Source organism: Osmerus eperlanus, chromosome 5 (assembly GCF_963692335.1).
Source record: "Osmerus eperlanus chromosome 5, fOsmEpe2.1, whole genome shotgun sequence".
Taxonomy (NCBI): domain Eukaryota; kingdom Metazoa; phylum Chordata; class Actinopteri; order Osmeriformes; family Osmeridae; genus Osmerus; species Osmerus eperlanus.
In genome coordinates, this window is record NC_085022.1 from 16539037 (window position 1) to 16552915 (window position 13879).

At 48.3% G+C, this 13879-nt stretch overlaps 1 protein-coding gene across 2 annotated transcripts in view; it reads left to right on the top strand.

The window, feature by feature from the left end:
- Positions 1-369: 369 nt before the first annotated feature.
- Positions 370-13879, top strand: part of brsk2a (BR serine/threonine kinase 2a) — a 56579-nt gene continuing 43069 nt past the window's right edge. For both annotated transcript variants that reach the window (XM_062461967.1, XM_062461968.1), the window contains exon 1: positions 370-725. In XM_062461967.1, coding sequence (XP_062317951.1) covers positions 669-725 — 57 coding nt within the window. In that variant the 5' untranslated portion in view covers positions 370-668. The remainder of the gene's footprint in view (positions 726-13879) is intronic.

Below are 13879 nucleotides of genomic sequence, written 5' to 3' on the forward strand. Positions count from 1 at the left end.
CCACACACACACACACACACACACACACACACACACACACACACACACACACACACACACACACACACACACACACACACACACACACACACACACACACACACACACACACACACACACATATGCTGTAGGATATTTCGGTCCAAAGTCTTTCAAAATCTCATATGAACTGGGCAGCCTGTGGAGAAAGAATAATAACTTCCCATACTTTCGACCAAAAATAAGTTGCTCCAGCAACAAGCTGGGGTGGTGCCACACTAATTGTGTGCTTGCTGTTTGGCTACATTCACCGTCCGTCATTCTTAGGCTCTGAGGTCCTTGAGCCTCTATAGTGCCTCCATAGGCCAACCGAAGTAGTGCAGGCTCACCAACAATGATATTCGGTTCCTGAAGCACTTACGGTTCATCTGCAGCAAACGGAGAAGAGAGGGGTAGAGAGAATCGTACCTTCTCCAACAGCGTGTGAGGGAGAGTCAGAGCGAGAGAGAGAGAGGAGAGCGAGCACCCAAGAGAACGACTGAGAAAGATAGCGACGGGAGGAGGCAATAGGGCTGTGGAGTAAAAACAACGGCTGGACCTTCATATAGACGCAACTGCGCCTTTGACAAAGTCTCTGTTTCCACACATCAACATGTCATCGTCTGGAAAAGACAACAGCGGTGCCCAACATGCCAATTACGTGGGACCCTACCGCTTGGAAAAGACGCTCGGAAAAGGACAGACAGGTTTGTCGGCTTTCCATACTGCATCCCCTGTCGCCTTTAATTGCATAATCAGAGCCTCATTCGGACGGGTGTGTAGCGAGTTCTCATTTAACCGGATAGCTTTTGAAAGGACAAAAAGTGCATGTTACGTCCATGGACTACAAGTCCACCTGTCATAGGTCATGAATGTGGCATTTGTTTGTTCTAACCCGCACATGCACAGGCTGTGCCAGAGCGGTCAGTGGGACGGGGGATTTGCTGCTTGGAGGTTTTGCCTTGTGTGATACCTTTATTTGGGGTTGGGTGTCTGTGTTGCCTATCCAGCGTCCACACAAGGCAACTGTCGACAGTGAAAAGGTGTGCGTGTGTGTACGGTCGGTATGTGGGTTTCATGAAAATTTAACCTATCCGCCCCGTCCATCTAGCCTTGTCTCCTAGTCGGTGATGTCCTGTGGTTTGAGCAGAACGCTAATCCTGATTTACCAGGATGACACATGATCTATTCTGGTCTGCAGCGTTTCACGGTGCTCACGGAGCCTCCACACGCTGACTGGACCTCACCTCAATTTACCAATAACATTATGAGCATGACTGGGCAGCTGTGGGCATTTAGAAAGACCCCACATAATTGGAAGTGAAAAACAAAACAAAAAAAAAACACAATTCAATTCAGTAAGTGTTGGCTAACTGACATTTTGCCGTCAGGATTATAACTGAATTAAATGGTTGTCAAGTTTCTATATGGGCTGTAACTTAAATGAATAATTTACAATAAGAAATATTGGCTGTTTGTTGAATCAAACGTTATTGAGCCTGAGACATTAAAGTGGTATGATACTCATGTCAACATCTCACAGTAACCTTTAACCACACTGTCCAGTAAGCTTGAGAAGCAGTATTGTCTGTGGTCGTTGAGTGTGTTTGGGAGTGTGTAGCCAGAGCAGCAGGCAGAGAAACAGCTCCCGTAGCTGCTCTGGAGCAGAGGAGTGATGCAACCCTCTCTGTGCTCGCTGCCCCCGAAAAGGAGAGTACCCTCCTCTGCACAGAGATTTTCAGCCCATCTGTTGTCTAAAACGGCTACAAAAGGCGCTACTTCCCCTACCCAGTCCAGCTGGTCATGCTGGTTTGCCTTGCTTGCCTAGCGTGTGTGTGTGTGTGTGTGTGTGTGTGTGCATGTGTGTGTTTGTGTGTGTGTTTTTGTGTGTGAATTATTTGAGATAAAGCAGAATGCTGCTCGTTTCACGGGATGTTGTTTAGTGCATCCTTCTAGGCCTCCTCAGAAGCTATGAAGTTGTAAGCATATTGACACATCTGTTCTTTGTGTGTGTGTGTGTGTGTGTAGATTCAAAAAAGGAGGTGAATGAGCGTGGATGGAAAGGGTCCAAATGAAAAATAGATGTGGGCTGAGACAGAAAGAGAGAGGGAGAGGGTGGAAGGGAGGGAGGGAGAGGGAAAGGGAAAGAGAGGGAGAGAGAAAAGGGAGACGGGAGAAAGAGGGAGAGTCAGAGGCAGACAGAGGGGAGGAGTCCGGTACATATTGCACCAGTAACCTCAGCTATGCTGGAAGACATCCTGGCCCATCTCTCCCTGTCCCCTCCTCATCCATGTTTAGTCAGTGATGTTTACAGCAGGGACTGTCACATGACGCTGGGTCAGCCAGCCCTCTCAGCCCATCACTTTGCTAACGTGTGTTGTTTACTGTAGGAAACACCTCTGTGTTTGTTCACAGGCACTGGACATATTTGGTACAGCTTCTATGAGTTCACAGATTATGTGGGTTCAATAGTGATTGTTTTTGTTTGTCCAGTGGGACTGGACAGTGCTATGTAGTTAGTCCAGCCATTGCAACTCAGAATAATGACAGTGCAGAACATCCAGCTACTCTGTTAACCCATTGTTAATCTGCTTTCATTCTTTCCCATGCTGCAGTAGGCAGGGCTTGTCGGGTGTCCGGTGAGATTGGCAAATGTGCCTGTCCAATGGGATGGGTCAGGGCCATCCCTCCCAGGCTGTGATTGGCTGGTATTAATAGAGGAGAGAGTGGAAGGCCAAGGGTTGATCTGGCCATCCTGATCAGTGCTATGGCGCTGCCTGGTCTATGTTCATTAAGTGATTAGGCGTGGGCGCACACTCACACATGCACACAGTGTGCACACAGATACTGTACACACACACACACACACACACACCACACACACACACACACACACACACACTTGTCCACAGAACTGGCTTGGCATCCGGCTTTAATCCCCTACACAGCCAAGTCCTCTCAGCTCTCACTCACGCTCTCACGTGGCCCAGGGAAGCATAGTGTAGCAGTACAGAACAGCAGTACAGGGCGGCAGTACAGGGCAGCAGTACAAGGCAGCAGTACAAGGCAGCAGTACAGGGCAGCAGTACAGAACAGCAGTACAGGGCAGCAGTACAAGGCAGCAGTACAGGGCAGCAGTACAGGGCAGCAGTACAGAACAGCAGTACAGAACAGCAGTACAGAACAGCAGTACAGGGCAGCAGTACAGAACAGCAGTACAGAACAGCAGTACAGGGCAGCAGTACAGGGCAGCAGTACAGGGCAGCAGTACAGAACAGCAGTACAGGGCATCAGTACAGGGCAGCAGTACAGCAGAACTGGATGGGAGTACAGGGCAGAAGTACAGGGAAGCACAGGGCAGTATAGTTCAGGGTAGCAGTTCAAGGCAGCAGTACAGGGCGGCAGTTCAGGGCAGCACCTCAGGGCAGCAGCACAGCAGTATAGGGCAGCAGGACAATGCAGCAGTACAGTAAAACAGGATAGTAAAGCTCTTCAGGGCAGCAGAAAAGGACAGAAGTGAAGAGAAACAGTACAGTGTAGCAGGACTCCAGAGCACTGCAGCATTCAAACTGTACTTGGTGATTAGGGTAGAGTGTGGGAAGGAGGGATGATTTGATAATTTTTTGGATCCCCAGCCTTCCAGGTAAAGCAGAGCGCCTCCTCAGGGAAGGTTCATTACACAAACATGGACTCCATTTTCAGGCCCCTGATAGTTGCTCTTCTCCAGCAGAAGAACCATGCAGAGTCCATGTGACTGTCAACTGCGTAGAGGCTCTCATGTATGAGAGTATGTATGTGTGTTTCAGAGAGAAAGAGGGACTTGGTGACCTGCACATGCCTTCGTCTAACTTCCCCCAAGGCAGTCATCGGTTTCAATCAGACAGTTTTAATAGCCCTGTAATATGTCTGTTGTGTTGGATAATGTTCCGATGATATGACTGTTGGGTTGGCTAATGTCCTGTTGATATGATTGTACAGCTACGGAAAAATGTCTGCAAGGTTATGTCATGTTTCAGGGATGTCTCTTGGCTTGTGAAACATTCTTCATTAGCGGCAGCAGGCTTAGAGGAGGACTAATTTACGTGTCTTTGTCATGGTAGCCTGCTAGTTTGGGGAGCAACTATTACTGCTAGTCGTACAGTTTGATTCACCAGCTCTGTGTCTCTTCATTAAAGACTGTGCCGTTCTGCTGAAGTCAAGACAGGGTTTGAAAAGGACAGGACAGACCTGCAGACAAAACAGAGCCTTGCCTCAAACTGAACAACCCATACATCGCAATCCTTTACCGACCTACAATATCTAAATTATACAGCGCTCCAGTATTAATCAAACAGGACTTCAAAACAGCACCTCAAGCTGTTTTTCTCCCAGAAGGTGGTATTAAAGTGCGACTAAGACCTATTGTCTGAGAATACCAGCAGCTTATCCAATCACAGGACATGTTCTTGAGAGGCTTGGCAGGGAGTTGGAGTTGGTACACTATCCTTGGAGCCTGCTGTTGCTGTTGTGTTCATGAGGTGAAGTTATTGGTGGATCAAGATTTTCAATGGAACCATTCATCTGACAGCCAGCTGTGTGTGTGTGTCAGATTTTTGTTGCTGCCTGGTGGAAGGCCGCAAGGTGCTTGTTCAGACTGCGACCGCTTCTGTAGTGGTCATTTCACAACTTCCCATTTGCTGCTCTCTCTCTCTCTCTCTCTCCTCTCTCTCTCTCTCTCATCTCTCTCTCTCTCTCTCTCTCTCTCTCTCTCATCTCTCTCTCTCTCTCTCTCTCTCTCTCTCTCTCTCTCTCTCTCTCTCTCTCTCTCTCTCTCTCTCTCTCTCTCTCTCTCTCTCTCTCTCTCTTCTCTCTCTCCTCTCTCTCTCTCTCTCTCTCTCTCTCTCTCTCACTTGCACACAAATGATTGCACACACTCTTGTAACATATTGACAGAGCAGAGGCCTCTGTATAACGCACGGCCAGTTAAAAACGTTAATTTGACGGTGATTGATAGCTGGTGATGGGTGAAACAGATCAATGCTGCCTCTCCAAGGTTTTCTGTCCGGCGGATGGAATCCATACTGTTTCACAGCTGATCATAGGCCTGATGATGACAAGTGAATGGGGAAAGCCAATTCGATGCTGTCAATGGAAACCATTCAGATACATGGGAACTGTCTCAGCATGATTGAGGAGGAGAGAAGAGGGGGTGGGGGGGGATGGGATGGGGGGAGAGAAATAGGGTTAGATGCCCGTGTGGGTATTGTATGTCTTAGTGCAAAAGGAGGATTCTCTTAGCCTGACCTAAATCAGCCATTGTTTTCAGCCAATGTACTGTGCACAAAGCTGCCTCACAGGTGTGTGTCTTTACTGTAAGCATTAACCTTCCCATGGCTCCACAGAACATCAACACTACATCTAGGTCATGCTCACCAGTGCCCTCTCTTTAACATGCTGGAAACAACACCCAAGGTCGGGGAACCACTAACCTTGTCGTGGGCAGCGAGCCTCCCTGCTAGACTGCACTCCAGCTAGGCTAGCTTTCTGTAGTTTCCCCCTGGCAGTTACTTGTCTGTGTGGAGTTCTGGAGACCTAGTCTCAGCTACTGTGCTGCAGGCAAACTTACTGGCTCCCCCAGCCCTGAAATGAATCCTAAGTAGTGTCCGTGTGTGTGTGTGTGTGTGTATACTGTATTTGTATGTGTGAGTTTAAAAGAAGCTGGCCATATTGTTCTAGATTCTACACACAATGCTGGGAGGCTACATGAAAAGCTACACAAACACACACAAAAATCCCCCCCCCACCCCCCCCCCACACACACACTGTTCGTAACACTGACCGAGGCTGTCGTTCCTCACTGTCTGTCACTTCAGCTGACATTATTTAATGAAGGTCTTGGCCATTGAATGTTGCTCTCCTCCCTTAGCCGTCCTCCGCCTCTCTCTCTCTTTATCACTCTTTCCCTCGCTCTCTTTCTTTATCTCTCACTCGCCCTCTCCCTCCCTCTCCCGCTCTTCTCAAGTCAGGACTCATACAGGGATTCAGCCATGTGTTAAATCAGACAAGACCTCTGTGGAATTGCATCGATTGTGGTGAATGTATGTAGCCAATGATTTTCAAAGATTAATGATGGGGAAAGGATGGAGAGATGGGAGTGAGGTTAAGGGAGAGGGGAAACGGAGAGAGAGGAACGAAGGCTTGAAAACTGGGGGCGTGAAACCATGAACAGGTCTTGACTGTTGCTACTGCATGGGAGGTTATTACTTAAGGCACTTTATTGATAATTCTCTTCATGATTTTTCCCTCCTTTTCCACTCCATCCCCCCTTCTCTGACCTCCAGAGGAGAAGAGCGTAGTCACGCCATTCTTTAGAAGGGGTCAGAAGATGGAGGGGTCTGTGGCCCGGCCAAGGTGTGATAGAGGGGCGGGTGTATGTGTGGCTGTGCGTCTGTTCGTGGACTAGCCTTGTCTTGTCCCTTTCAGGTCCTAACACAGCGTAGCCAGAGCCACTTTCCTCACCTGTTCTAAAGCGAGGAGAATCTGAACTGGAAGACAGGGCTGCCACGGTCGATTAGGAAACACACACACACATGCATTCCCCTTCTGTTTCTGTCTGCTGTGGCCGGTATATTGCTGTTATCACCTCGTGTTAGTTTGAATTTCACGGTCCTGGTTTTTGGACACAGAAGACAAAATGGTGAAAGACAGGCGGTTTTCATAGCCGTCCAATTGTTACATTTATTTAGAACCACTCTCCGTTGTTTCAATAAAAAAATGTCTGGTGTGCCAATACAAGACATCTCTTTATCGAGCCTCAATCTGTGGGTTCCAGACTGTTCACCGGCCAGCCATCCAGTATGTCAGTCAGCCAGTCAAATAGTCAGCCAGTTTTCCATTTACAATCAGCCATTCAGAAAATCAGCCAGTCAAGTCATCAGACAGGTAGTCTTAGTCAGTCGGTCAGTTAGTTATAATTGAGCTCTTTACTAGCAGATCTTTGGCAGTGTGTTGAATTTAAGAGTCCAACATGAAACGTCTGTTCACTTGGATGTGTCTGTAATCAGTGATGCCTGGTAATATCCCCCACTCTTCCTCTCTCCTCCTCTGTCTTCCTCTCTCCCACTCTTCCTCTCAGCCTGTTCTTGTTCCATCTTTTTTTTTATGGCTCTCCATTCTGCTATTTTTAAGTTCAACACTTAAATACCCTGAGAGTATTGCTTCTCTCCCTCCCCATTGGTCCATCCGTCGGTCTGTCTGACTGGTCCTGTCTAGGTTCTGTCTGATTGGTTTTGGCTAGGTTCTAAGTTCTGTGAGAACGTCAAAGTGCCTGGTTGTCATGGTTTCCCTGCTTCTAGCTGGTTCCCAGTCTGGCCTCACAAAGGCAGAGCTGTCCCTCTCCATCCCTCCCTCCCTCCCTCTCTCTCCCCTCCTCTCTTCTCTCTGTCCTGCATGCCCACTCTCTCTCTCTTGCATGCTCACTCTCTCTCTCTCTCTCTCTCTCTCTCTCTCTCTCTCACAGACACACTCTCAGACGCATAAGTTGCAGGGGAAACAGGCAGACTGTGAAATCCACTCTGTTGGTTGTGTATACAGTGTGTCTGTTTGTCTGTCTAGCTATGTCACTTTGTTTGAGTATATGTGTTGATGCAGGAGGGTTTGTGTGTCTTTATTGAAAGTGTAATTATGTATGTGTGTGTTACTGTGTGTGAGTGTGTATGCATGCGTATGTGTGAGTGTTTGTGTGTGTATCAGACAGGCTTTCCCTGCTCTCTGTGCTGGGCTGTGTGTTGTTGCTAAAGACTTCAGATTAGCACATGTGTGGAGCCATGCAGGCTTTGGCTGCTGTCAGATAGGATTGGCTGCCTGTCTTCAGATCAGGGGTTAGCACTGGCCTTAAATCCCAGCCTCCAGTCTCAGGCCCAATCTCTGCCTAAGGCCCAGCCCCAACCTCATCCTCAGCCCTAGGCCCAGCTCCAACTTGAGTCCCAGGGCCAGGCTTAGGCCCAGTCTCTGCCCAAGGACCAGGCCCGGGCCCAGCCATTGCCCTATGCCCAACTCCAACCCCATCCCCAGCCTTTAGAGGAACCACAGACTCAGTGGTTACTTTGCATGATCACGCATGAAGGTCACTTCCCATTCTGTTCCCAGCAGCCCCCTATGTTAAGCTAAGTCTATGTACACCTCAGGTAGCGGCTGGCATCCGCAGGTGGTCCAACAGATAGCTGCTTCGTACCCGAGCGCCCCTGGGCAGTGAGCTGTGGTGGTGCCCAGGCTGGCACACCTGAGAGGTGGCATGGCTCCTGAACAGAAACAGGCAGATCTGAGCAGGATGGCATTAGCGTGAACCAACCTGTTATGGCCGTGGCTTGGAGTTCTGAAGCTTGGCTGCGCTAGAGCGGTGGCTAGCTAGCTAGTTAGATTCGCCAGGTACATCAAAACTCCCCTGTGACTCACAAAGCGAGAGAAGCTGGCGTGACTCGATATCTGTGCACGGTGTAGGAGTGGACAGTGTTGGTGGACGTCCTCGTTCAGTACGCAGGTGTTGCCGCACAAACTGGCTCCACTCCCCAAGGAACCCATTTCCTGTGCTCATCATAGAATCATCAATCACGGAGGTCCCGCTTTGAAACAGTCAAGTGAATGTGGAACTCTGGTGCCAGATCTTGTCCCTGTTCTGTCATGATGATTATGCTGAAAGGGATAAGGGCTGCATTGAGCCCGGCTGAGGGAGCGCAGTATGAATGTGCCTGGATTTTCTCGTGGCCTGGATGGCAAAGCTCAAGTTGAAGCTGTGCTCTGTCCTCCAGATCTTTCCCTCCTACTTGTTTGCGATTTGTGAGAGTATTAAGAGTGCAAATCGGATCCTATGTGATGCTGACGTTGTGATATGGCTCATGCCCTGTTTTCTCGTTGGGTCGGGTCAACAGATCAGCGGTCAGCAAACTCACACTAGGAGAGTGGAATGTGCTGTGTCATGATGAACTGCTGCTGAAATCAAAAGCATGTTGGCAAGGATTAACTTATTAACTAGAACTAATGCTCCTAGACATTGTGTTGCACTGTAAACTGTAGTCATGTTAGAAAGCCTAAGTCTCTTATGCCAGTCTCTTTCTCCCCCCCCCCCCTCCTCTCTCTTTCTGTCTGTATTCTCTCTCACACCCACACAAAGACACACACACAAATTTTTGTCCCCTTCAGTTATTTTGCCGGTCATGGCTGCTGCAAAGCATGCTGGGTAAACTTCAGTGAGGTTAACTGTGCCCACTTGCTTCCCTTCCCAGCAGTCCTCTATGACGCTAAAGAGAGGGATTGATTGAGTGATTAAGGGAAAGTGAGGAGAAAGGACTTACCACCCTCCATCCCAGATGGAGGGCTTTTTACTCATCCCTGAAAGCTGCTTAATTCTCATGTTTGCTATGTAGTTCCCACGATGCTGTGTGTGTGTGTGCCACCTCTTAACTGGGTGTTTTTGTCTCACAAACTGTCTGTCTTCATCAAAGCAGAGAGCTTTAGTTGATGGAACGTAGATGAGAGACAGAGAGACAGAGCGAGAGAGCCAGAGGGATTGTTGGGTGAGAGAAAGTCATAGCATTTAAAGCAAGTCTCAGGGTCAATGCCTCTATTATCATTCAAATCCAGATATGCATGCACGTATGCACACGCACACACACACACACACACACACACATACACACACGGACACAGGCAGGAATGTGCTGTGCAGCAGTGTGGTTTCTGGTTTCTGCTGGAATCCCTGTTCTGACTGCAGCAGGGTTCTGACGTCAGCACAGGGAAATGCAGCCACAGCAGGACTGCTGTCAGTGCAGCTTGAGGACACACACACACACACACCTGTACACACACAGCAGTGTACAGCAGCAAACACACACACATCAATCTGGGAGTAAGAATGAATCCTCCCCACGTCTTGAGGATATTAACCCGTTAAGGAGTAGCGTCACACGTGTGATTCTGAACATTCCAACCGACTATTTTCCGATAGACAAAAACTATATGACAAACGCTATAGTATGGCTTCAAAATTTACAATTAGGAGGCTAACAAGTAACACTAGCAGGTAGTAGCATTGCTACGAGTATTATGCTAGGTTGCTAGGTAACGGAAGCTAACTAAAACTAGCTAGCTTCCGTTTTGGAAAAATAACTCACTCCTTTATAAGGAAGGCTGCTCTTCATCTCCGAGTATCTGTCCTCAATCTAACCTCACAGACACTGTTCACAAGTATCACACAGTATCAACCTGTACACTCACTCCATTTACTCAGGAATAGAAACAGGAAGAGAATGTATGGAACATCCTGTAAAGGATAACAAGCCTGGCTAGTACGTACCGTGATCTGTGCCTCTCCTACGTCTTTGCTGCGAGGTGTCCGTTACCGCGGCAACCCCTTGGCGTGCTGGACCAGCGTCGTCTTGCTCACGGCGATGACACATATCTGGATGTGTTTGTTTACACGGCTAACGGTACTGTACGCGTTTGTTTTCTGGATTTTGGTGTGGCATAGATGAGACCCAAATAATAATAAAAAAAGGCCGGTCTGCATGTGTCCGCATCATCATGTCACCATCTGAAGGAATGGGTGTTTGCAACACCATGTGCTACAGCTGTGAAGTTACAGTACAGTACACAGATCTTGTCTCCCTCAGCTTGGATTGTCTCCACCCATCATCCCTATGAGCCCGGTACCTCAGGTGCATCCCAGCCTCGGTGCCCTGTGGCTGGGTGTAGTTCTCTCCCTTCCCCCTCTCTCTGTGGCCCTGCAACCATAACTGGATCTCAGGCTCAAATCGAATACTTCAATGTCTTCTCCTTAGAGAGCACTAAACACAGAGATTCATAGAGAGAGCAGGGCTCTCTTTGTGGAGTGTGGCATATTATATTACACCCCCACCCCCCCAGCCCCCCCCCCCCAGCCCCCCCCCCCCCACACACACACACCTGATGGAGGTATTCCTCTGGTCTCTCCCCTCAGGTCTCCAGGTAAACTCACTGTAGCATGCTAATTTCACGATTGGATTTCACAAGCAGCAAACTGGAATTTAAGCTCTTGGAGAGGAACAATAACTAGGATTCAATTAATCCACATGCATGCACACACACATTTCATATCAGAGGGTATATTTTCAGCTGAATGACTTGACTCTGATTGTTTCAGGCTCAGGGCCAGGTGAGACACTGATCCCATTGTTGGGGCGGTGCTCCAGAACGTCCCCCCATCCCTGTGTGTGTGGGAGCTGGCTGATGCCGCTCCTCTCAGCCCCCGTTTACAGCTCAGCTGCTGTTCCTCTCGTCCTGGAAAAGACCCATCACTCCTGTCTGACTCATCTCTGCCTCTTTTGTCATCTCTCTCTCTCTCTCTCTCTCTCTCTCTCTCTCTCTCTCTCTCTCTCTCTCTCTCTCTCTCTCTCTCTCTCTTCTCTCTCTCTCTCTCTCTCTCTCTCTCTCTCTCACTTTCAATTACATTCCCTCATTCTTTCTCTTACTCTGCATCTCTCCATACCCCCATACGCCCCCTCTCTGCTCTCTCTCCTCTCCTTTTGTCTCTCTGTCTCACATTCCTCCCCTCTCTTCCACTCCTCCACTTATCGGGTTCCTATTGCAGAGAAACATATCTGACTCCTTCAGGCATAAAGACAGTGAATCAGGCACACAGACATGTATCTAATGCGTGTAAAAAGGCTAATTTAGTGTAAAGGGCCAGTGTCCCAGTCCATCTAATGGAAGCCTGTGTTGCTTTGATGGCTCAAAGATGGTAATTGCTTGTAAAAGCTGATGTGAGCTGCTACATGCATACGTTATAAAACGGCAGCAGTTACTGAACAGGAATAGACTGTAAAGAAGCCATGACATGACAGAGAGGACGGTTACTATAGAAGGGAAATATATTCGTTATCGTTGTCGTCATACATCATCCAACATAAACTCACTCACTCTTTTTGTCAGAACGAATGGTGGTGTTTCACCTTCTGCTGGTTTCAAATTACGAATATCATTATTATAAGAGTTTGTATATTCACTGTACAAAGTGGAGATGTTTCTGTGTTGAGTACATTGGGGAATACAGAGTAGATGGGTCATATTCAAAATATAGTGTTTCTAATCAGTAGTTTGAGGTTGATGATTGTATGTTTAAGACAGGGTTGAGCAGTACGTAAGTGCACCTCTCTCTTTCTCTCTCCTCTCTCTCTTCTCTCTCTCTCTCTCTCTCTCTCTCTCTCTCTCTCTCTCTCTCCCTCTCTCTCTCTCTCTCTCTCTCTCTCTCTCTCTCTCTCTCTCCTCTCTCTCTCTCTCTTTCTCTCTGTCTCTCTCTGAATGGGATATTATACTGCATGTCATAATGAGAACCCATGAAATATTCACGACTTTACCTGAAGGAGTTTGGAAGCCTGTGTGTGTGTGGTGTACATGTGCATGGGTATATTACTGCATGTGTGTGTGAGTGTGTGTATGCATATCCAAGACAGGCAGACAGATAGCCATCTGTATGGTTTGCAGGTCTGTAATGGAAACCCCTAGCTCCTGAAGACTCCAGACACGATATGGCTCATTAAACCAGTGAGAGATGTTCTTCTTGGCTGTGTGTCAGTACAGGGCCTCCACAGGGCCTCTACAGACCCTTCTCAGCCTCTCACAGCTCCAGCCTCTCTCTCAGCCCCAGCCCAATCACACTGGTTATCACTCTGCCAGTCTCTGAGGCCAACACTAAATCAACCAGGACCTTTAATTAAAATACATGTCTTCTCCTCCCCTTTAAAAATAAACACGCTTGCACCACACACACGCACACACACGTACACACACTCCTTCCTCGCCTCCTGATCACATATCACATTAAGCCCTCTGCAGTAAGTGGACGGCTGAACTTTAGAGAATGTGGAGTGATTACTTAAAGGGACGTGTCGTTAAATCTGTCCAGCTTCAGCCCAGCCGAGGTAATATATCCTGTTCTCTTATTTGACTTTGCGAAAAGCACATCCTACCCTCCATCTCTTTTTTTCTTCTCCGGCCGTCCGTCCATCCATCGATCTTTCCCTCCCTCTCTCCCTCTCTCCATCCATCCCTCCATTGCACCCTCTTTCATACAGGGTATATATCTGTACCTTGCTTAGCCTAGCCTACCCCCCATCCCTCTATCATTTTCCCCTCCCTCCCTCCCTCCCTCCCTCCCTCCTTCCCTCCATCCTATTTTGATATTATCTTCACCCTAGTCTTTGGGGTTCTCTCTAATGAAGTGCTCTGTTGTCAGTGTGGTCTGTGCAGTCTGCTGTAGTTGATCGATCACGTTTGTAGTCCATGTAGGAGAGCCGGAGGTGAGAGCTCAGCACCAGGGGTCCCCACAGGCCCTCTCCAGGGGCCCAGTGCGTGTGCCAAGACTAGCTACAGATTCATTAGGCGAGTCCCAGGCTTCATATTAGGCCTCTCCTGGTACAATCTGTGTCTGCTGTGTCTGCCCCCCCCCACCTCTTCATGCACTGCTGTCTCCATGGTCTCATGCAGGGGCTGTCCCTGATTGGTGGAGAGGAAGATGAGAGTATGCTCTCTATTTGCTGTATTTAAATAGTTTGTGTAGAAGAGATGATGGTTGGTCCCCAGGTATTTCTTGAAGGAGAGGGCTTCATCGCAGAAGTGTCTGTTCTTCTCCTACATCTGGAGGTTGAAGTGCTCTCAGTGAGAACGAGTATCTCTTTACTGAGATAAACTGTGTTTACTTCAGTCTGTGGCCAGGCAGCCTGACACATTGACCATGCAACGGTGTGCAGTGGTTTGTGTGTGAGGGTGTGTTTGCTTGTTTTGTGGCATAGTGTTCAGTGTCAGCAACACAACAGTTGCCATTCAATGTTAACCTGTTTACGCTCCTGTT